At 43.3% G+C, this 25,488-nt stretch overlaps 1 protein-coding gene across 2 annotated transcripts in view; it reads left to right on the top strand.

The window, feature by feature from the left end:
- Positions 1–25,488, top strand: part of LOC149307749 (histone-lysine N-methyltransferase PRDM16-like) — a 371,547-nt gene that overhangs the window by 190,945 nt on the left and 155,114 nt on the right. For both annotated transcript variants that reach the window (XM_089534389.1, XM_089534390.1), the window contains exon 3: positions 12,065–12,115. In XM_089534389.1, coding sequence (XP_089390515.1) covers positions 12,065–12,115 — 51 coding nt within the window. The remainder of the gene's footprint in view (positions 1–12,064; positions 12,116–25,488) is intronic.

The following is a 25,488-nucleotide window of genomic DNA, read 5'->3' as shown; positions in this document are numbered from 1 at the left end:
GAAGTTAATCCACGCAGTTGCTGTGTTAACCTTTCTCCAGAGCGAATATCAATGGCCCACTATTGACTTCAGAAGAAAGGAAGGAATGGGGGGTCTGTTTAATTCCCCCCATTGTTTCTTTTTGCCCCCGTATAAAACCATTCCCAACAGGAATCATTCTCTCCCAAGTCAATGGGCTTTTTAAAAACGTATCCTGTTTTTGAGTAATACAACACTTTACCGTGTTGTGGCAACACAATGTTGTATTTTGCCCCTGGAACAAGTTGCACCCGATATTAGCGCATTAATGCAAGGCGGAGGGGAAGGGGCAGAGGATGGATAGTTATACTGTAAATATCTTGATAGACCTTTTATTCACTTGCTTGAAAAAACATGGGATTAAGGCTGTAACTATATGGCAGCCCAGTACTGCGCATGGTATTCCATGATGCTTTCAAGCTTAATCTCCATTTAGCACAATGAGATTTGTTTCTCTCGGAATTATATCCATGCACAAAAGACCGCTTGAAATTCCCCATACATTTTTATTTTGGCTCGGATAGAAATTGGGTGAATGTATCTAGGTGTATCCAGAAAGAAATTTTCCAACATCTGTGGTTGTTGTCAACAGCCTTTGAGTCACCCTTGACCCATGGAGACCATGCGGAAGAGACTTCTCCAAGACGTTCCACTGCTCTGCTTAGGTCCCATGAATTCATACCCATGATCTCCTTAATAGAGTCTATCCATCTAGCATGCAGTCTGCTTCTCTTTCTACTTTCTCTTTCTCCTTCTAGATGAAGGGAGGTAATAGTGCCACTGTATTCTGCTCTGGTCAGGCCCCACCTGGAATATTGTGTCCAGTTCTGGGCACCACAATTTAAAAAGGACATTGAGAAACTAGAGTGTTTCCAAAGGATGGCAACTAAGATGGTGAAGGGTCTGGAAACCATGCGCTATGAGGAACGACTCAGGGATCTGGGGATGTTTGGTCTAGAGAAGAGAAGGTTAAGAGGTGATATGATAGCCCTGTTTAAATACTCGAAGGGATGTCATATTGAGGGGGGAGCAAGCTTGTTTTCTGCTGCTCCAGAGAATAGGATCCAGAGCAATGGATGCAAGCTCCAGGAAAAGAGATTCCAGCTCAACATTAGGAGGAACTTCCTGACAGTAAGAGCAATTCAATAGTGGAAGACACTGCCTTGGAGAGTTGTGGACCCTCCTTCTTTGGAGGTCTTTAAGCAGAGGCTTTAAGCAGAGGCTATCTGTCAATGGGGATGCTTTGATTGAGAGTTACTGCATGGCAGAATGGGGTTGGACTGGATGGCTCTTGAGGTCTCTTCCAACACTAGGATTCTATGATTCTATGATTCCATGGTTCTATGACACTGAAAGCAACTCCCTCAGAGGGTGGTGAAGTCTCCCTCCTTGGAGGTCTTTAAACAGAGGTTAATAATAATAATAATAATAATAATAATAATAATAATAATAATAAATGCATTTATTTATTTATTTATCTATATCCCTCCTCACCCTTTTTGAGGATCGAGGCAGGCAACAGGTTGGCCAGGGATGCTTTGATTTTGAGTTCCTGCATGGCAGGGAGTTGGACTGGATGTCCCTTGTGGTCTCTTCCAACTCTTCTATGAGTCTACTTCCTTTCCCCTTCCCTAGCATCATTGTCTTTTCCAACTATTCATGCCTTCTCATGAAATCGCCGAAGTACGACAGCCTCAATTTGATATTCTTGGCTTCCAGGGAGGTTTCAGGCTTGATCTGTTCAAGGACCCATTTGCTTGTCTTTTTGGTTGTCCGCAGTATCCTCTGCACTCTTCTCCCCAATGTATGGGGCGGTTACATACATTCAATAATCTTGTAAATTTTACCTCCCTCCTGAGATGTTAAATGTGTATCAGCTGTCTTCAGAGATAATCTTGACCTCCTTCAGAGTCCTACCTGAAGGCACCATCACTCATTCTTAGCGGTGGCAACAAAAAACACAATGGGGTTATAAGGAGCCATGCCAGTGCTCCCAATGCCACCCTATTTCTTCACCTCGCTCTCTAATTTCTAGTGATTTTGGAGAACTCAAAAGTTGCATGCTTTTATGACACTGCATTGTTCATTTTTGGCGTCTCTTCCCCCATACCGCCATTTTGGCCTCTCTGCTTTATTGACCGTTGCTCTTGCAACTTTGTCAACGCTTGGCTGCCATAGTTTTTTGTGGGTTTTTCGGACTATGTGGCCATTTTCTGGAAGAGTTTATTCCTGATGTTTCGCCAGCATCTGTGACTGGCATCTGCAGAGAATGCTGGCATGGAAAGGAGTTGGGTATATATACTGTTGGTTGAGAAGAAGCGATATACATATTAATCTGTGTATTGTTCTGTTGCTGAATGACAACGTCTACAGGGTATCTATTGCCATTCAACAACAGAGCAATACACAGATTAACATGTAAATCACTTCTTCTCACCCAACAGTATATGTACATAAGTCCTTTCCATGCCAGCATTCTCGGAAGATGCCAGCCACAGATGCCAGCGAAACATCAGGAATAAACTCTTCCAGAACATGGCCAGATAGCCTGAAAGACCCACAAAAGACTATGGATGCCGGCCGTGAAAGCCTTCGACTTCACACTTGGCCTTTCTTTTGAACCCTCCATCATGTTTCCAAGCCTCACTTCATTCCAGGACATTAGGGGTGAATGACGGCATCCGCCACAAAATGTAGTGGCAGATATTCAGAGAAAATAAGGAAATGTTGGGTATTTGCAAGCGGGAATGGTTCTCCTTTAATCTGAACATTTTGCAGGCACACTTTGCTTACAGCCAGCCAAGAGACACAAAGAGTGGCTTATTCTTAGCAAATGTACCAGGTAGACATCTTTATCCCTCATCCTTGCTGCGATGTTTCAACCTGACAGACACTAAGGACCTGTCATCCGGTTGCAATTCGGTTTTTTAAAAAACCCACAAAACCTCATGCAACTTTGTTTTCCTCCATTGCGCTAATGGGGGTCATTTTTCTCAGTCTATCGGACAGACCGACTAAGACCTTGTCATGTTAAAGTGACGTTCGGTGGAGTGGCTGGTGGGAATCAAAGTGACATATCCCATCCTTTCTGTCAGGGTACCAGGCAGAGCTACGTTCCCAGACAATGTATGGGAAATCACCCAGCTCCCTCCGGATGCCAGCAGTGTTTCAAAAGGCCGCTGTTAAATATGTGCATTTTTATTCTTTCCACCATCTAGGTGGTTGCTTTCAGTGTCAGGAGATAGTGGCAATTCCTTTAACGCTGGTTACCACAACACAAAATTAAGTCAGGCTGTAATCCTGCAGTTATTTCAGAGTTATTAAACACAGTGGGACTTAGTTCTGAGCAAACATGCCTGGAAAAGAGAAGGTTAAGAGGTGATATGATAGCTCTGTTTATATATTTGAGGGGATGTCATATTGAGGAGGGAGCAAGCTTGTTTTCTGCTGCTCCAGAGAATAGGATGCAAAGCAATGGATGCAAGCTCCAGGAACAGAGATTTCAGCTCAACATTAGGAGGAACCTCCAAAGAGTAAGGGCTGTTTGACAGTGGAACACACTCCTTCCTCGGAGATTGTAATGGAGTCTCCTTCCTTGGAGGTCTTTAAGCAGAGGCTGGATGGCCATCTGTCAGGGATGCTTTGATTGAGAGTTCCTGCATGGCAGAATGAGGCTGGACTGGAGGGCCCTTGTGGTCTTTTCCAACTCAATGGTTCTATGATTCTATGATTTTAGGATTCTAGGATTGGGCTGTAAGTGTTTGCACCCATCTACACAAAGCAATGGCAACAGCGGCTATCTTGAAAAACTGACTGCTATTCTACAGCCTCCACCATGTATAGCAAACATAGCATTGTCCCAGAGCATTGTCAGACAAAGAAAGTGATGGCTACCATCTATCTATCTATCTATCTATCTATCTATCTATCTATCTATCTATCTATCTATCTCTTGTTGTTGTTGTTGTAGTTGTTTTGTGCCTCCATGTCCCTTTTGACTTACGGTGGCCCTAAGGCAAATTAGATGATTGTTTAGATGGCTACCTGGAGTTGCTCCAAAGTTCTCCAGATTTTCAAATGGTAAATGGTATTTATTTAAAAAGCGGATTATGGGAGGGATGGCCCAGAATCATTGTAGGATTGTCCTTCCCATCTGTGGCCAGTCAACATTTAAATTTGGCCCTGCATCATCTGGAGAGGACAGTGCAAGGGAAAGGAAAGCCCAATACAAATGGCCTATGTGGACATGTTCCATGAAGTTGAAACCTAACCCTTCGATGGTGCCTTTAAAGTTCAGGCTGAACCCCAGAAATAGATTCATCAACCACCAGATATCCAAGCCATCAGTCTTCTTGAATGTGATCCCAGACATTGGTGTGATCAGGAAATAAGTTGAAGTCCCAAACACCTGGAGGACCAAAGTTTGGGGAACGTGGCCCTAAATGATAAAGGCTTCTATTTCACATGGATTCTTTAACATCAGCGGCTAATGCATCGTGTCCATCTATCCGCTTTCCCATTAAAGAAGATGCATGAGCAGTCCTTATTTACTTATGATTATTACAGATCATCTTAACAAACAGGTTATCGATATTCAAAGCACAGGAGAGACTCGTTCCTTTTATTGCTTTGTCAATATTTCAGGTCCATTCGGTAATGAAAAAAGGCTGGCGCAAAATGAATAAGAGAGATAGCGTATATAGAGACAAAACCTGCCCACTTAACCTACCGCCTACTTTGCTTTATTGAAAGTCAGATTTTTGACCCCTAATATTAAAAAATGCAAGTTCCACCACTCCGGCATTTTTCTTTTCAGTTTCAGTCGGATACGGGAAAGGCTTGTTTGGTTTGCGTATTTGTTCTTAGCCTAGGAAATTTTGTGAATGAGTCAATGGAAGTTTGGCATGAGTTTATGGAAGCTTGGCGATGTTGAAATCTGATGTTAAGACAGTCAGTTGTGTAGTTAAAAAGAGATCGCAGTTGGAAGCATATCATACCGATATGTACGATATTATACTATGATATTCCCAGTGCATCCATTTTGGATTTGCCAACCTAAGGAATTGCATCCTTGTTTAGAGCAAAGGTGGAGTCAAAGTATTCGACGAAGCAAGACTCAAGCAACCAAATGGTCAAACCCAAGGACCATCTGGTGTATTGTTCTTCCTCGGTTCATATCCGGAAAGGACACTGCTTCAAGGGAAATTGTACATGGCCACATAGCCCGAAAACCCCACAAAATACTCACTAGATTTGAGTTCAGATACATAGCTGTGTTAGTCTAGAAAATCAGTATAGAAAGGAGTCTTAACAACAGTTGTAGCACATGCTTCTGGAGCTTGGTCTACTGCCTCCGGTGCATCAAGTGAACTGGTGCCCAGAAAAGACCGGTGTATGCATTTCCATGCCATTCATACAATCTGAATATAAAGATCCTTCCTGGGCACCAACCAGTTTGATCCCTGCATCTGAGGAAGTAGACCAAGTCTATGAAAGCGTCTGCTACAACTTCTTTTGCCCAGTTAGTATCAAAGGAGCTACAAGATCCCTTTGCATATAGATAGGCTTCACTGTTTAACCATAAACATGTGCATGTGCAAACACCCACCCACAATTATTTATGCGCATTTATATTTTCCGTGTGACCCGTGCCTCGTTTTACTACTTTGCGTTTGCGGGTGCAAAGAAGAAATCGAGCAGCCAATCTCCGCAATGAATCGACGCAATGTTATAATAGATGGTGATGCGCTTATGGCACTTTGCAGCCAATGCTGGAGAAGGTCATCCTTAGAAGAAAGGCACTTAGATCTGGATTTCTATACAGAAACATGTGTTCTGGGTTTGCAGGGATCTTTTTCCCTCCTCCTCCTCCCCTTCTCCTTGAGCCGAAAAACCTGGCAAGCCTGAATTGCATTTCATCTGCTCACAAACACAGAACCTTTCAAGCCCGATAAGAGCGCCGTATGAAACCAAACAGGCTCCGAAGACCGGGAGATAGCATTTTAACATCCACCTATCGCCAGCCCCCGATTACCCTTGGCAAGGGAAATGTGCCAGTTGGTAATCTCTCCCTTGTCTTCTATTTGTTTTGGCTGAAACTTTTAAGCCCTCTGCATATTGAACTTCTTATAAATGATCCCCATTAGATGGAATGCTTATCTTCCCGATAGTTGTCATGGGACCTGATCACAAAAGTTCGAGAGACTTGACTTTTCTTCTTCCTCTTCTTCTAATTTTACCTGTTTCGGCGTGATCGGTCTCTTCCACCTCTATGATTCAACGATTCTATGATGGTAGCATTTTGAATATGATTATTTGCTAGGATCATATGACATTTCCTCCACTGGGAATTTTCCCAGCAGGACTCATAGGTGTGGACCCTCTTGGCATTATCTGCTTGGTGCCAAAGCCCATAGAGACACAACGGACTATTAATCACAGTTGTGTTTGAAGATTGTCTGGAGGGTCAGGTGAAGAGTGCAATGCTGCCTATCGAGGAGAAAACTGACACTCAGCAAGGAGATGAAATGTTTGCGCAGAAAGTATCTGAGTCGGAGTTAAACATTAAGCCAACTTCCCCCTCTCTTGTCCACATTCAAATAACACCAAGCACACCTTGATCAAATAGTCCATCCCTGGCCCATCAAAGACCTCTTTCAGAACAAGGCTGCTTCAGGGTGCAGGGCCAGATTTAGACCAGGTACAAAGACCTGATCGAGCCATGAAGGGTTTAAGAAAAACAGAAATGTGAAAGATGGGAGGGACGAAGCTATGGACATCTCACCAAGAGTTCAGCTGCTAGATAGGAGACAAAATGAGGGCATTACCTCTCCAGATGGGGCATTACCTCTCCAAATGGGAGTTTTCTGTGCTCTCCATGAAATTGTCCTTCAATCCTCTAATTTCTAGCATTGCAAAGAGCGAGACATTGAAAATCATTCACAGCCCCAGTGGGTTTCATGACCAAGCTGGAATCGAACCCTGGGCCTCATTCCCACTACCTTTTAAACCGGGTTGCAATTCGGTTTGAACCGATTCACATCACCCTGGTTCCCACTTAAATCCGAATCGCTGAAGCAATTCCGGGAGGCCATGCTCCAGACCCATTTAACCTATGTCTTTTTTGACACTGATTTATTTCTGCTTCTTTTTCACCAAATCGATTCAACGCAAGTGTGAACCACAAGCAGATCGGAATCAATTCAAATTTGCCCTTCGGTCGGCTGGAACCGAAACATTTTGAATCAATTCATTGGTGAATGCGAACCAAAAGTGGGTTACTTTGACACCAGAAAATGACAGAAAATGCAACCGGGGCAAAAGTAGTGGGAACCACTCTCCGATGTCAAATTGATCCATCTATTCGGATCGCACCCCGATTTATCTGTAAGTGGGAATGAGGCCCTGGGGTCCAGAGTCATAGTCCAACACTTTCCTCAATGGTAGAGAGAGCCAGCATGGCTGTATTTTCCTACCATTGCCGAAAGCGCATCAGTGTGCATTTTTAAAACCTGCAAAACTTTCTCATGCGTTTTCCAAACATCTCAAACATTACCAAACATTCTTTGCAAGGATGGATTGGACTGCAGGCTCATAAATGTATCCGTTTCCATTTGGAAGCTGCGCGCGTCTCTGAGAGAGGCGCAAATTTGATAAATTCCGCTCAGAACCAAAACTGAAACGGATCCCTCCCTGTCTCAGTCCTAAACACAGAAAGAAACTGTTTAGTCAAACAGATTCCTTTTAAACCCCCCCTCTTCCAACCGACATGCTCCTGTGTTTCCCTTTCATGTGCACGCGCATGAAATAACAGTTTATCAGGCTGCATAGGATGAATGGATAATATTACTATTTATGCAAGCGCATTGTGATCTGCCTGGGGAATGTAATCAAATTACAGCTAAATGCAGACAGAGCATGCCAGCTTGTAAACTGTTGCTCAAAAAGATTCACATGGCGTCTCCTGACATGTTTAGTTACAGAAAGCGAGGAGGATTTGGAAAACCCTTGAAGAGCTTAGAATGCAAGTTGCAGGAAGTCAAATCCAGAAAATGAATTTTCTCCTCCTCCGTCATGAAGGCAGAAAGAAGTAGCCCCAGTCCAGGCTCACCTTGGCTGCATCCGCACTGCAGAAATGATCCGATGTGACACCACTTGAACTTCCAGTGCTGTAGAATTCAGGGAATTGCAATTCTGTGGTACATCTAGCCTTCTTTGTCATAGAGCTGTTGTGCCACAACAGACTACAAATCCATGCGTTCCATAGGATGGTTCCATGACAGTTCAAGTGATGCCAAACTGGACTATTTCTGCAGTGTGGATGCAGCACTGGTTAGGCAAGGCAACTCATCAGGAGGAACTTGTTCTTCTGCTTTTACTAGAACAGCGTAAAGAAATTAGTTACTATGTGCATTCCTCCAGAAATAGAAATTGAGCTGCCTCTGGAATTGTCAGGCTCCATGGTCAAATTGTGCAAATTCAATATTGCAACATCTGCTGACAGTGAAAGGAAGCCACCGTCACTGCTTTCTCTTTCATTCCAAGAGGCAAGGAAAAACATTCTTATTTCACCAAGCTTTTTATTGCTTGATCAGGTTGGTTTTTCATATAGAGGTATGTTTGATCCATTTTTGATTTCTCTATGATTTTGGATGCGAATAGCCCTTCCTTCCACCTGGAATATGACTCTGGAGAACAAGGTTCGATTCCCAGCTCAGCTTCCCATTGCTCCATTGTGTCCTGTTCTCTGGAGCAGCAGAAAACAAGCTTGCTCCCTCCTCAATACGACATCCCTTCAAATATTTAAGCAGGGCTATCATATCACTTCTTAACCTTCTCTTCTCCAAGCTAAACATCCCCAGCTCCCTAAGTCATTCCTCATAAGACCTGGTTTCCAAACCTTCCACCATTTTAGTCGCCCTCCTTTGGACACATGGCTCCAGTTTCTCAAAGTCCTTTTTGAATTGTGGTGCCCAGAACTGGACATAGTATTCCAGGTGGCATGTTTCATGTACACCTTACACCTTACACACATTGCCCAAAGTCAATTTTAATACAATTTTTAAAAACCATTTTGTGCAGGAAATCAAATTTGTGTACATTGAACCATCAGAAAGGCAAGTTGGAAACAAATTGAAGGCACACAACACACACATACACGCTTCCCCAACTCCGAGACCAAGTCACTGTGGAGATCAGAATAGATACGGGTCTCCAGACCCGAGATCATTCCTTGCCTTTCCAACTTGCTGTCAATGCCAAGGAGACACCCACTTTATGGTAGAGCATTCACGTCTTGATGCGCCCGTCATGAGATGTCTAAATTGCGCTTTGCTCCGAGTAGCGAAATTTCACACCATCCCTAAATGTATATGTGTCCCGATTGGGCGGATAAACCAAGCATGGTTGATGGGCCTGACCCTATAGGGCGATCCATTCCTTTTAACCCCCGGCTTAGTTCTGCTCCATCGCGCCAGTCCTATCTGCTTGCAGCGGGGCATGCAAAACTATTTAGCATGCGGCGCAGAGCGCTGACTTCTCCCGACAAACTTTGCTTTGTTCCTCCGGCGCTCACCTTTTGCCACTGTTTGCTTTTCGGGGCTTTCCAAAACCACAATTTTCAGCGTCTATTAAAAGCAACATAAAACACTGGAGGAGTTAGAAAGCCTTCATATTTAAGAATCTGACACTTTGTTGTCACAGCTGAACTCGGAGAAGGAGGGAGAGAGAGAAAAAAGCCCTGCCAACATAGCTGAACTTAGGAAATTGGGCGGCCTTACCCAGGCTGGGTCATGCAAACACCGAAACGGAGCCAGCACCTCCTCAGCTGGTGCATTTATTGGGCAGAACGTTTCGGGCTTCTGTTGCTCAGTGGAAAGAGTTGGAGGTAAAAGGATAGAGAGAAAGAGAGAGAGGAATAGCTGGAGTAGACTACGCGTTCCAAATTAGCGAGTTCGGCTCCAGAAAGACATCTTGGAACCATTGCAGAGACTTCCCAGAAAACAGCTGTGCAAATGTGTTGGAAAGGAAACAGAATGTGGACGGTGATTAGGAGAGGACTAGCAAAGACTATGTATAAGGGGATACATTTGCATCTGAATGCATGATGGATACAATAAACGTGATTATTTTCGATACGAAGAAACCGGCAGAACTCTGTTTTGTGGAGGTGGGCCTTTTAGATGGCGGGTTTCCATAGGATGTGTGCCTTGGGATCTCTTCCAACTCTACGATTCTAGGTTTGTTCTTCCACTATATGGTCATTCGTTGGAGGGTCTTTGAATGTGCCTTCCAGCATGGCAGAATGGAGTTGGACCGGATGGCCCTTGTCGTCTCTTCCAACTCTAGGGTTCTATTATTCTGTTTCATCTTTCTTTATAGAGCTCTAGCCAGGCCTGAGAAGCTGGGAACCAGAGCCATGGGACAGGTCAGTGGTCAGGGCTGAATGACAAGGGATGATAGAAGATGAAATCAGAGCGCAAGAGACATTTCGCACTATCTAAATATGGCCCCTAAGAGGCCAATGTCGCGTACTGGTTTCAGTTTTGGAATAGGACACCTTAGGGTCTCCATAAGTCTGAAACAACTTGAAGGCGCAAGGAGACCTCAAGGGCCATCCTCTCCAACCCCATTCTGCCATGCAGGAATACACAATCAAAGCACTCCTGACATGGCCATCCAGCCTCGGTTTGAAACCCTCCAAAGAAGGAGATCCCACCACTCTCTGAGGCAGCCTTCTCCATTGTCTAACATCTCTTACTGTCAGGAAGTTCTTCCTAATGTTTGCACCTCTTTTCCCGAAGTTTGAATCCATTACTCCATGCCCTAGTCTCTGGACCATTAGAAAGCAAGCTTGCTCCATCTTCAGTATGATAAATATTCAAATAGGGCTATCATATCACCTCTTAACCTTCTCTTTTCCAGGCTAAACATCCCCAGCTCCCTGAGTCGTTCCTCATAGGGCATGGTTTCCAGACCCTTCACCATTTTAGTCGCCCTCCTTTGGACATATGGCTCCAGTTTCTCCACATCCTTTTTGAATTGTGGGGCCTAGAACTGGATACAATATTCCAGGTGGGGCCTGACCAGAGCAGAATAGAGTGGCACTATGACTTCCACAGGTTCGCCATGGATCGAGATTGACTCGAGGGCAGTTAATAACAATGACAAATTGCTTCCCTTGACCTGGATACTATATTCCTATTGATGCAGCCTATAATGGCATTGACTTTCTGAGCCGCCATATCACCTTGCTGACTCATATTCAGTCTGTAGTCCACTAAGACATCTAGATCCCTTTTGTATGAACTGCCCTCAAGCCAGATGGAACATGGGATATAACTTTCCTTTCAATATGCATGCATTTCTATGTGGAAGCTAAGCAGGCTAGATATGGTTAGTACTTGCATAGGAGATCACCAACAACTATCAGGTGCTGCAGGCTATGGGCCCAAACAGACAGGCCCAAATAAAGCTGCTTCGGGTCACTTTGGAGGTATGCTGTTTAAATGCTGCATGCATCCTAAGAGGCCAGACGGTGCGCTAAAGCCATGCTCCAGTTCTAAGGACCAGAGCGCAGCTTTGGCGCAGCTTCTGGCCTCTTAAGATGTGTGTATCATTTAAACAGCATACCTCCAAAGTGACCCGAAGCAGCTCTATTTTGGCCTGTCTGTTCAGGCCCTAAATTTCCGAGGCAAGACCATCTCCAAAGTTCATGACATTCAAAACCTTATGAAATTCATGGGGTTACCATAAGTCTAAAGGTGTCTTGAGACCACATACACACCCCAAACACAGACTGGAAACACAAGGATCTACTCATCGCTAGCACAGATAAAAGACAGAGCTATCTATTTAGTTCCTCTGCCTGCTTGAATCCTTCTTGGGTTCCGTTGCCTCCTTTGAGATCACAGTAAACATTGGTCCGAATCCGAAACCCTACTGTTACTGTTGTATTATCCGAACATTATTTACAACGCTTCACCGTTCCGTCGGTTCCAAAAAGTGCCAAGTTGACTCATTGTGTCTTCTTCTGTTTATCTTCCAGCAAATGCTGACCGATCCCGACAGCGGTTTGCAAGACGGCTGCATTAAAAAGGTAGGACACAGGTTGAACCTGGCTCAAGTTGCACAACTCCAGTGTTTGGCTATGCTGGAACCGTTGTCTTGTCTGTTGTGAGAAAAGAGGACTCTTGTCACTTGATGTTCTTGACCTTGCTCACTAACTGGGCACTTTAATAGGAGTCGCCCTTTGCTTCTTGTTAAGGCTGTGTTTTACGGTTGCCGTTTGTGTGCAATTTTCGCGCTCATCTTCCGTCTTAAGTCTTTGGACTGTTGCATCCCAAAAGGTGGGTTTCTATCAGGGTTTCCACTGGTGCATTGAAACCTGAGTTGCTTTGCTTTAAAGAAGTTTTAGTTCATTGTGCGGGAGAACAGATTTGGATCAGAAACTTTGTGGGACGTTAATTCTCACACCAAGCTAAAGAGAGTATGGTTTAAGCTTGAGTTTAAGATCTGACTGCCTTTAGCCTCTGCTTTTTGGTGGCGAGGAAAGAGAAGAAGAAGTATTAAGTCCCTTTGCGTTGTCTTTGGTTAATAAAACTGTCAATATATAGTGAAGTCGAAGGCTTTCATGGTCGGGATCCATAGTTTTCTGTGGGTTTTGGGGGCTATGTGGCCATGTCCTAGAAGGGTTTATTCCTGACGTTTTGCCAGCATCTGTAGCTGGCATCTTAGGAGAATAAACTCTTCCAGAACATGGCCACGTAGCCTGAAAAACCCACCAAAACTATGTCAATATGTTTATTAAGATGACTTAGACTTCCTTGACACACAGAAAGGCCAATGAAATATGAGCGGATGCATCTGAACATCAGGAGATGCTGGTGATTCATGGTTGGCACCATGCAGATATGGATGATGCATGGATGGTGCCTGGCATAGTTTGATGGCTTTTGGGGTGGAACCTGGCATGGTCTGATGAATCATAAGTGGTGATGATAATGATGATGATGATGATGATGATGATGATAGCATTTATTTATACCCTGGCTCTCCCTGTATTGGATCAAGGCAGGTAACAGCATACAAAAGTATACTTGACTAGACTGTAATGTCTCCTGGATGGATCCCAGCAGAATTGTAGCTTTGATCCATTTTCAACTTTCAATGGTGCTTACCTGACATAGGAGTTTATCACACTAGCGAGGTCCCATGGGAAAACCGGAGTTAAACCCAATATAACCCACAATTGCTCAATTGCGGGATCTTGCTAGTGTGATAAAGCCCATAATGGATGGACTGGACTGGATGGCCCGTGCGGTCTCTTCCAACTCTATGATTCTATAATGGGTTTTATTGGCCAGACTTATCAAGGATGGGGGAATCTGTGAAATAGTCCAGCAAATCTGAAAGCAGATCTACGCACCTTTCTTTTTATGAGTCGCCTTTCTATTGATCTACCGTATATACTTGACTATAAGACCACCTTATGTATAAGTTAAGGGCAGGTTTGGGGGCCAAAATTGTGGATTTTGACCCTTGGATAAGTCAAGAATAAATCTTAGCCTTTCTATTGATCTACCGTATATACTTGACTATAAGTCCATCTTAGCCTTCCTATTGATCTACCATATATACTTGACTATAAGTCTGCCTTATGTATAAGTTAAGGGAAGGTTTGGGGGCCAAAATTATGGATTTTGACCCTTGGATAAGTCGAGAATAAATCTTAGCCTTTCTATTGATCTACTGTATATACTTGACTATAAGTCCATCTTGGCCTTTCTGTTGATCTGCCGTCTATACTTGGTTGTAAGTCCATCTTAGCCTTTCTATTGATCTACCGTATACACTTGACTATAAGTCCATCTTAGCCTTTCTATTGATCTGCCGTCTATACTTGACTGTAAGTCCATCTTAGCCTTTCTATTGATCTACCGTATATACTTGACTATCAGACAACTACAACATGTCTGTATTTGTGGTGTCGGTTGTGCTTGTCCATTCTTTCATACGAAAATCCACAATTTGGGCCTCATTCCCACTGCCTTTTAAATCAAACCATGAATCAATTTGAACCAGTTCAAATGATCCTGGTTCCCACTTGATCCAAATCGCTGAAGCGATTCGGAGCAGGGGGCCATGCGCGAGACCCATTCAACCCACATCTTTTTGACACTGATTTTTTCCACTTCTTTCTCAATAAATCGAATCTACGCAAGTGTGAACCACAAGCAGATCGAAATCGGTTCAAATTTCCCCTTCGGCCGGCTGGAGCCAAATCATTTTGAATCAATTTCATTTGTGAATGGGAACCCACAAGTGGATTATTTTAAATGCGATCCAGGCAAATGTAGTGGGAAGCATGCTCCACTGTCAAACCGATCCATCGATTTGGATCGCACACCGATTTATCTGTAAGTGGGAATGAGGCCTTGGAGTGTGTTCTCCAAGAGGCTCTTTTTGCAAAGCATTGCATTTTCATTTGCAAGACTGCAGTGACTTACTTTCTTATGGACGTCTTGTAGCGATACTTTCAGGACACTGGGAGTTTACAATGAAACACCAAACATTGTCAACTTCTAGAAGCGGCCGGCTCCGGAGGCAGTTTCAAAAGTGTTACACAGACATATCTCTGCTCAGCGCCAATTATTTCCCTGAGATGTAGCAACTAATCCTTTCATCGAGAAGCGCAACTTGGGGCCTGGGTTGAGGGTGCTCTCCCATGAAATGCCCTCCATTGACCATCCCATGACCTTGCAGAAACGCTGAACTTTTTACCTTGTTCATCTCCATAACTTGTCAAGTGTTTGTCTAGACTTCGAGAGGAATCCTATTATTCTCGGCGATGTGGTGACAGGGTGACAGTTCTTATTATTGCAACCACCTCTGCCGCAAAGTCGGCCCTCCTTGGCTTAGGGAGCTGCGTGGCAATTCCTTACCCTTTTAAAGAGCTATCACACCGAGGTCTCATCCTTTTCCATACAAAGCTGATGTCCTCTAAAGCGAGCGTATGTGTTTCGTGGCTTTTACGGTCGCAAAGATGAACCCTTTTGCAATATTTGCCTTGCGCCCCTCCTTGCCGCGTTGTTTTGGTTCCCGTCTTAGTTCTCTCTCCTTCTCTCCTGCAAACATCAATGATGACAATTATAATATCTGACACGGGCTCCAGCCTAAACAGATTGTAAAGGAGCACTACTGGGAGTTTATGGGGTGATAAATTTACCGATGGGCAGCAAGGTTTTAAAGCCGGGGCAAGAGAGGTCAAAGCGGTAGGGTAAAGAGTTCAAGTCTAAGCTTAATGGCTTGTGAAGCAACTTACTGTCAAGCAGAAAGAACTGATAGTAGATAGAGGGGGAAATTAAAAGATTTAAACATTGAAGGTAGACTTCCTGCATCAAGTGTATCTTCAGATGCATCTAAGGAAGTAGAACACAGAACAATGGATGGAAGCGACAGGAAAAGAGGTTCCACCTTAACATTAGGAGGAACCTCTTGACAGTATGAGATGTTCAAGAGTGGAAGATGCTTCCTTGGAGTATGATGGAGTCTCCTTCTTTGGAGGTCTTTAAACAGAGGCTGGATGTCCATCTGTCAGGGATGCTTTGATGGAGAGTTCCTGCATGGCAGAATGGGGTTGGACTGAATGGCCCTTGGGGTATCTTCCAACTCTATGATCCTATGATTTGATGCAGGTGCTTTGATTGTGTCTTCCTGTGTGGCAGAAAGGACTTGGACCGGATGGCCCTTGTGCAACACAAATACATCAATCATGCATCGATAAAATACATGTAGATCCGACTCGGATTCTGCCAGGATTATTTTCACTGTCTGAAAATTTCACCCCTACTTTTCTAGAAGACGGTAAAATGTTTGCATGACGGTAAAATGTTTGCATGACATTAAAGACCCTCTGAGGATCGGTCTTTAATTTCACCGCCAAAGCATTTTTGGAAAGATGCTTGGAAATCAGGGAGATATCAAGCGGAAGGAAAAAAGAGCCGGAAACCAGACCTATCTCCAATGGACTGTTGTATTTTTATTCTTCCCTTCTCCGCAGGACGATAAGAGACCTTGGGAGACATCTTTCTCCAGTTTGCTCACCCCCTTTTAGCCTCTGTTTACTTAAAGGGAATCGCCGAAGGGGCTACTGGAGAGAAAACAGCTGTGGGAGATAATCTATAGAGTTATCTATCTATCACTCTTTGTCGACCCCAGTCTCCCCAGAGAGCCAGCGGAGAGAGACTTGTAATAAAAAGGCATTGCTTGAAGAGGCTTTGGGGACAAATAAAGAGACATGTTAAGGGCCGGCTGAAATGGATAGGCAACATTATTAAAGCTCAATAGCCGTCTTATCAAAATCCAATAGGAGAGACGTTTGGCGGGGAGGAAAGGAGGAAAGAAAGGCTCGCGGGTCGGGATTTATCCGTCGACACCAACGGACTAGAGCAAGAGATAATGTCATATTTGTACAAGAGAGAGAAGGAGAGACGGTCAATGTTTTCTTTGGTGCGGGTCTCCTCTGTTCGAGTGTGCATTGCCTTCCTCCACATAGTAATTGCTATATATAACTATGATTTCTATATTTCTATATATAACTAAGATTCTACAATTCTAAGATTAATTGTTAAAAAATTAAAGATGGATAAGTCACCTACGAGAACATTGCGATTTGTTTTTCGCTTCCTCCTAAATAGGATGAAACTATCAGGGTAACATATAAGCATAAACAAGCGCATGGTTCCATAACATACACTTCCATACATTTACATTCCCTTCTTTACTTTGTGGTCTTCGTAATCTCTTCCCCTCCTTTTCCGATCCTCTCTTCTCCACCTTCTTCCTTCTTCCTTCTCCTATCTTCATTCCTTCTTCATTCCCTCCTCCCTTCTTTAATTCCATCATGGTTCCATAGCATACACTTCCATACATTTACATTCCTTTCTTTACTTTGTGGTCTTCGTAATCTCTTCCCCTCCTTTTCTGATCCTCTCTTCTCCATCCTTCTACCTTCTTCCTTTTTCCTTCTCCTATCTTCATTCCTTCCTTATTCCCTCCTCCCTTCTTTTATTCCATCATTCTCTCCTTCCACCTCCCTAGCTTCTCTCCTTCCCTACCTTCTCCTTAACTTACTTACTTACTCACACCTTCATCTTACATATTCATACCCTCAGCTATTAAACAGATACTCATCTTCTATCTTTCATACATCTTCCACACATTCATCACTCAAAACTAGTATTGTTTTCAATGTGGATTGTTTTAAATTTGTTAGCTGCCTTGAGTTTCTATGCTGGAAGAAAGTTGAGATATGATAGATAGATAGATAGATAGATAGATAGATAGATAGATAGATAGATATTAAGATTGGGGAAAGGGTGGGATATCAATATATTGGGAGAAGGGTGGGATAAAAATAAATATAATACAGTCAGCACACCTTATCTATGGATTTTTGATCCAAGGTTTCAAGCATCCATGGCATGAAAATACTCAAGAAAGAGTATAAATTCCAAATAGCAAACTTTGATTTTGCCGTTTTCTATAAGGGACACCATTTTGCTATGCCATTGTATTTAATGGGACTTGAGTATAGACTGTTTTTGTTATCCATGGGGGATATTGGAACCAAACCCCAGCGGATAACAAGGGCCTGCTATAATAATAATAATAATAATAATAATAATAATAATAATAATTGAAGAAGGGGGAAAATGAGGTGTTGCTATCAATTCATAAAACATGGAGGATGCAAACAAGGAGAAGGGATACTTATTGTCTTTCAATCAATTGCATCAAAGGCTTACAAACCTTTTCCCCCCTTTTATTTTGGCTTAGATTAGAATAAAGTTACAAGGGTCCGAGAAACCAAATTAGCAAATAAAGCCATACCTTATATGATCTACTCCATTCTGTTTGTAGTATGCATTACTCTGTCATAGCACATAAGTGATATTTTTACTTTACTTCCACTTCCTCTCTATACACTTATTTAAAAAATTCATTTTCTAAAATGAAACGCACTGAATCTTTCTTATTGCGATTATCGCTTTTTGCACAGTTCATCATGTCGTATTTTCCCGCAGTTTTGTCGCGTCTTCCCATTTGCCATAATATTGTTGGGCTGTTCTTTTAGTTCTGTATATTGACATGTTATCTAATATAGCCAAATCATTGGGTTTTTCCATCCAATCCTCTATTGGTAGAGTTGTGTTTAATTTGCAATTTTTGGCATATGTTATTTGGGCGGCAGTTATCATGTATAATAATATACTTAACTTATATCATATATAATCATGTATAATAATATACTTACGCTTATATAAAATCATGTATAATAATATACTTACACTTATATAATATACTTATACTAATACTAATACTAATAATATAGTTAATCAATCAATGTCTATTGATTAGCCCTTAGGCCATCTCAAAATAACACAAAAGTGTGTAAAGCACACTATAAAATTCTATAGAAATTCAGCCATATATATATATATATATATATATATTCTGTGTTATTACATTTTAGCTCCTTTCTAATTGCTATAGAATTCATATAGGATTTTATAGTGTGCTTTACCTGTTTTAGTGTTATTTTGTGTTATTTTGAAATTGCCTAAGGGCTAATCAATAAACATTTCTTCTAATAATAATAATAATAGTAATAATAATATACTTATTTCATCTTGGACCAGATTGTCTTTAGTTACGAAAGACTTACAAACGGAGCGATATCTAAGCACCGCAATTCAAGAAGCAATTCACCCGAGCCCAAGTTTGTTGCTGCAACCTTGCAGAGCATTAGCGGCCATTTAGGCTATAAATCTATATCTGTTTATGTTGCGGACCTCCCTCCGTAAACCCTCTGCAGGTCATCCAAGCCGTCCGACGCTTGGGACAGGTATTGTTCAAGGGGGGATGATTGATTGATAATTATGATAATGTGCAAAATCATTATCGGGAAATTATAAATATGGCTCGTCTAAATGGCGGGGAGTGGAGAAATTTACTCGAGGACGAGGCCATCAAAAATGCCCCTCGGTTACAAGGGAGAGGGAAAAGGTCCGCTAGATCTCTCCCGGTGGGATCTCTCCGGCTGATGACTGATGACCCAGAGGAGTGAGAAATCAGACTTCAATAAGCAGCCAGGAAGGTAGTTAGAGAAGAGCTGGGGAGCAGTTAACTGTCTTTTGTGGAGCAATTACATGTTGCCCAAGGCCCTCGCTGGGTTTCTAATAACAATGCCATCCTCACACATGGACACAACACACAGGCGCACCATCCATCTGCAGCTCTTTAATTTTTGAGCAGCTTGACATTCCCAGAGTGATTGCATTGCAATCCCAGAACAACAACAACAGTACAACAACATCCAGAATCCACAAAACCACGATACCTTTCATCGCCCTATGGAAATGGACACAATAGCACATATATACTCATCCCTCCATATTTGCGGCTTTGATATTTGCGGCTTTGGTCATTCATGGATTTGATTAATATGTTCTCTCTAGGAATATCTAGGTCCTCCGGTGCAACTCTGTGGTCAACTTGAACTAAAAGTTGCACCGAAAGACTTAGAGATTCCTAGAGAGACTACTCTACTAGGCATTTCTTGCTTTGTTTGTAGAGCAAAATAAAAACCCAGATCTACCAGTGCAAATAATGCAACCTTCAGTAACTTATCATCCATTTGAAGACCACCTATTAAGAGGCAAACATGTGAGACTTTAAAATGCCTCTCTACTTATGAACAGATGCTGTGAGCTTTCTTTCCTCTTACCAAGTGCCATACCTCTGAACCAGAACATCTCACACTCAAGTGTCCGCTGGATGGTGCCTCCTTGCCTGGATCCAAGGAGGTTCACAGTCAAATTGCATGTTCGGTCAGGCTTGCAATGCCTCTTTTGTCAAAGAAGCCCCCTGGATTATACACCGCCATCTTTTGAAACTTAAAGTGGAGATAGAATTGGCTTTCGATACGACACCAGAATAAATGTGCCGAAACAAATTTCCAAAACAGTGTCCATGACGTTAGCTAGGGTTGCCAGAATCTGGAGAGGCTCCTGCACCTTTATTGGTTGTGCTGAAGAAGGAATTTCAACCAGTGTTGTTTTATACCTGATTGTATAACAAGCAACATCTACTGAAGTGAAGGCTTTCACGGCCGGCATCCATAGTTTTTTGTGGGTTTTTCAGGCTCTGTGGCCATAGAAGAGTTTATTCCTGACGTTTTGCCTGCATCTGTGGCTGGCATCTTTCCCAACCTTTGGTCCTCCTTTGGTACCCCACTCTCTTCCATGCCAGCATTCTCTGCAGATGCCAGCCACAGACGCTGGCGAAACATCAGGAATAAACTCTTCTAGAACATGGCCCCATAGCCCGAAAAACCCATACAAAACATCTGCTGAGCCATTAAAGTTACGGGAACCTGTTCCAGTTTTAATTCTAGCAACCGAACACTATCCAGGTTTACGGTGAATGGTCTTTTTGGAGCCTTTTTGCACGAATGCATGACGTCGTGACATTTCACTTCTCTTCCTTTGGGAGAGGCTTGTCAAAGCATGCCTTTTTCCTAGCTGGAAAAATCCACTCGACAAAAGACACACTTTTACAACCGTCTGCTGCCGGAAGGGAACGGAAGTGCTATGACGTGACGTGCAGAGAAAGCCACTAATCCCCAGCTCCATATCCACCTTGTTCTTCCTCAATGGCCATGAATCCAAACCTTGATGTTTACCATTTGATAAAAGGGTCACTATTTTGCTATGCCATTTCCATTTAACGGGACATGAGCATCCACAGATTTTGTTATCCACCGAGGGTCCTGGAACCAAACCCTAGGGATAACAAGGCAGTTTAATTTGTCATTTAATTCATTAAAAGGATTCAAGGGTTCATTAAAAGTACTTTAATTTGTTTAGGAACCCCAAGATGCATAAGAAGAAAAGGGGAAAATATTCAGGTTGGCCGTATTGCAAAGTCCAATCGCACCTAAAATCCACAAAGCAGGGGTACCTTTATTCAGCCAACCCAAATGCACAAATGTACCCGAACTTTGTGCACCATGTGTTTGGTGTTATTTTGCTTGTCCGAATCACGGGATCACTGGTATCTGTGGATTTGGAATGTCGTCGTATGCAGGAGACAAAATGGTGGTGGTTACCTGGCCCCGAAACTTTGATTTGCACGCACCCTTTAAGCAGCTGCTTTGCCCAAAATTGTGAAACAACCCAAATTGTCGTTGCGCCACATGCTTCGCTTCAGCAAGATCAAGGATGCAAACTTCTCAGAGGTACTTAGTTTCCATGGGAACCTAAGCTGACCTCAACATTATTGTTCTCAAGAGGGAAACTGACTTTACTATATGTTCATTCACTGAATTAATGGACTTCTGGTTCTTTTATTAACAGCGGCCGGACAATGAAATAAGACAGAGGGGAGAGAGAGGAGGGAGAGGGGGAAGAAAGAGGGAAGAAAACGCTGCTTAAAACAACAACAACCGGCCGGGGAAAAAGAGACTCTCTCTGACGACTGTCCAGCCTTTTGTCGAAGGGCTTATTGGAACGGAGTGAGTCTATTCAAGGGGAAGATTATCAAAATCAACCCCGAGCGGCCTCTGTTTGTGGCGGCTAAACATACTTTTATTTCGCAGAGCGAAACCCCCGCAAAACAAGCCAATGGGACTGCTTAGGGAAACAGAAACTTCATGACGGGGACTGTGCGGAAACTGGATTTTAGATATAACCACTAGATATTATTATCCAACCCGGAGGTGATTATTTTATCCGCTACGGCGAAGGTGGCTTCTCAGACTGAGACTCGAAATCATGGAGATTGAATCTTCTTTATCCAAAATGCTTGGAAGCAGAAATGTTTTGGATTTTGAACTTTTTCTCCCACATTTTGGAATACTGGAATATTTGTTGTTACCCGCCTCGATAATAATAATAATAATAATAATAATAATAATAATACTTGAATATATATATATATATATATATATAGAGAGAGAGAGAGAGAGAGAGAGATCCCATGGAGATGGGACCCAAGTCTAAACCTCCAATTCATTTATGTTTTGTACAGTGCGCCCGCGTCATACGCGGGTTTGAGCATACACTCAAACCTACGGAGAGCCGCGCGGGGTGCAAGGGGTGGCGTGTCCCATTGGAATAAATGGGGCGAGTGCCCATAGCACACGTGCGCCGCCATGCTGCCATGCTGCCGCAACACTACTGCATGCACAAGCCCCATTCAAGTGAATGAGGCTCGAGCATACGTGCTATTTGGCTTATGCGGGTGGGGGGTACGGAACTGATCGCCCACGTAAGCCAAGGGCACACTGTATTCACCTCATACACATAGGCTGGAGGTAGTTTTATACACAATATTTTAAAATCATCTTATGCACGAAACAAAGTTGGTTTATCAGAGACCATCAGAGAGTGAAGGTGACACTGTCTCAGCCACTCATGAGGACCATTTTGGATTTTGAAATTTTGGATATGGGAGGCTGAAGATGTATCACAGTTCTGTAAACCTATTTATGCTTAGGTTGTTTCTGCTTGGATCATACATTTCTCCAACATTTAAGTGAGGAAAGCAGAGTCATTTTTGGTAAAACGCTTTTATTTGCATATCAGTATGGCTGGCCAAGCCTATGACAGACGATTGAAAGTGCATCTTCATATACCGTCTTACTTTATACTCCTAACTATCTATCCTGTACTAAGAGATTTCTAGTTCAGTGGAGTGGAGTCCATTTAAGACAGCGCAAGGTAAGCTGCACCTTGTGCTTATGTTCCCACATTTACCTCCATGTAGACTGGAGAAGAAAGGTGCATCTACATTGTATAAATAATACCATTTGACACCACTTTAACAGCCATGGCTCCATCCTGCACAATCCAGGGATCTCTAGTTTTTCAAAGCACCAGCACTTTTCAGCAGAGAGGGTTTTGTAAAACTAAGGGGCTGTACATACTGCCCGGTAAAGGTCTATGCCACCCCTGCAAGCGCTGAGTTGGGGATGTGGCGACTGCATGCCACGCCCCAACCTGGTGTAAAAAGGAGCCACAAAACATGGCTCCTATTTGCGCCATACAAGAGGTGCCATAATCACCCCAATGTGGCGTTATGATGCCCCTCGTATTCAACGCCGTTCGGGCACTGCACACGAGGGATGTCACCATGGCGCATGTCATCTAGACAGGCGTGCACCAAGATGGCGGCTGGGTGGTGAAAGTAGGACTCTGAGCATGTGAATGCTCAGCCCTACCGCAGCCCTAGTTCAGGTGCAGCTAGCATAAACTGCTGGTCAGTCAAGCCCCTAAATCTCCCAGGATAGAAATGTACTTGCTATTGCTATTGCTACAGTAGGGCCTTGTTATCCACTGAGCTTTGGTGCCAGGACCCTAGGTGGATAACAAAATCTGTGGATGCTCAAGTCCCATTAAATACAATGGCATAGCAAAATGGCACCCCTTATGTCAAATGACAAAATCAAGGTATTTTCAATCTGTGGATGCTTGAATCCATGGACAAAAGATCCGTGGATAAGGAGGGCTGACTGTATAACAGTGAAAACAACAAGATTCATCCAAAGTGATCCATTCTGCTCTCGGAAACATAAAGGGGAATGCAGAAGATAGTGCAGAAGACCCAGTTTTGGTTAGCTTTTGTCATCAGATCCCATGAACTTTCCTTGACCAGCCTTATTGTTCCCATCTAGAATGATAAGTGTGAATATCTTGAAATTAGCAGTCAATAGCATCTTGGTATAGTCACCAATTAATCAGGCTAAGGAGATTCAAGCAGCTTCCATGCTCCTTTGTAAAAGTCCTGGGTTTCAAAATTGTCAATATCATAATGACACGAGGGATTAACAACCTTGGCCTCGTGGTTAATGCAAACAAGTTGATACAGAGAGAGCATCCCTTTTGTATTATTCTCTTGGTGACCTTTCTGTAAATCATGTAGCTCCTGCCCACAACTTCTGAACAGATATAGGATGGGGGACACCTGGCTTAAGGAGACTACGTGTTTAAGGGATCCAGAAATCCAAGTAGACCACAAATTGAACATGAGTCAACAGTGCAATGCGGCAGCTAACAAGGCCAATGCGATTTTAGGCTGCATCAATAGAAGTATAGTGTCTAGATAAAGGGAAGTACCAGCTCCACTCTGTTCTGCTCTGGTCAGGCCTCACCTGGAATACTGTGTCCAGTTCTGGGCACCACAATTCAAAAGGGACATTGAGAAACTGGAGCCATGTGTCCAAAGGAGGGAGACCAAAATGGTGAAGGGTCTGGAAACCATGTCCTATGAGGAAAGACTTAGGGAGCTGGGGATGTTTAGCCTGGAGAAGAGAAGGTTAAGAAGTGATATGATCACCCTGTTTAAATACTTGAAGGGATGTCATATTGAGGAGGGAGCAAGCTTGTTTTCTGCTGCTCCAGAGAACAGTACCCAATGGAGCAATGGATGCAAACTGCAGGAAAAGAGATTCCAGCTCAACATTAGGAGGAACTTCCTGACAGTAAGGGCTGTTTGACAGTGGAAGACTCTCCCTTGAAGTGTAGTGGAGTCTCCTTCTTTGGAGGTCTTTAAGCAGAGGCTGGACGCCATCTGTCAATGGGGATGCTTTGATTGAGAGTTCCTGCATGGCAGAATGGGGTTGGACTGGATGGCCCTTGCAGTCTCTTCCAACTCTAGGATTCTATGGGAATATTGTCAATGAACTGCACGATGGCTGGCATCAATATGGATGCATATCTCTTTATCACAAACCTATCCTCCTTTCAGCGTGATTACTTGTGAAACAATATTCCGGATGCCTAAGAGGCACACATCCCCCCCTCCGCCCTTCATTTAAGAATGCCAGAAAGCCCAGGAGAGTTTCGAGAGTCGGTTGCCAGCCGGCCCCTGTCAAAGCTGAAGGCTGCACTGTCTGGGGCCCGAAATCAACTTGGGGAAGGTCATGTGAAAGAAAATCCTCCGTCATCAGGAAGCCCTCGGCCTCCTGGCCTTTCTGACATTCCCTGACAAACCTTAAATCACTGAGCCCCGGCAGCAGACAAAACACCACAAATTTGGGAAACAATACACCCCCCTGGGATTCCTAAACAGTTCCAAAACAAGTTCATGGAGGGAAAAATGCATTGAAATGCATTAAAATCCTCACCTAGCTCAACTTGAAGGTGCAAAACAGCAAGTCAAATATGCCCATGAACAGTCCGTTTCTGGAACTGGCACGAGAACAATTGTCTGGAGCATCATGTGCGTCTTATTTAGATGCAGCGAGATTAGACTCCAGAACAAGGAGATGAAGGAAGATTTTATTTTCCCCCCTTGGGCTGGATAACATTTTGGAAGAAAACGGAACGCTTGTGTGTATTTGTTTTACGCAAGCTTTATCCAAGCCAGATGGGGACATCAGTAATGTCACTTATCAGGTGTGCTTGA

This window comes from Sceloporus occidentalis, unplaced genomic scaffold (genome assembly GCF_023333645.1).
Source record: "Sceloporus occidentalis isolate IW3139 unplaced genomic scaffold, rSceOcc1.0.p SCAF_8, whole genome shotgun sequence".
NCBI classification, from domain to species: Eukaryota; Metazoa; Chordata; class Lepidosauria; order Squamata; family Phrynosomatidae; genus Sceloporus; species Sceloporus occidentalis.
Note: the sequence above shows the minus strand (reverse complement) of the source record. Positions and strands in the feature narration are given on the sequence as shown.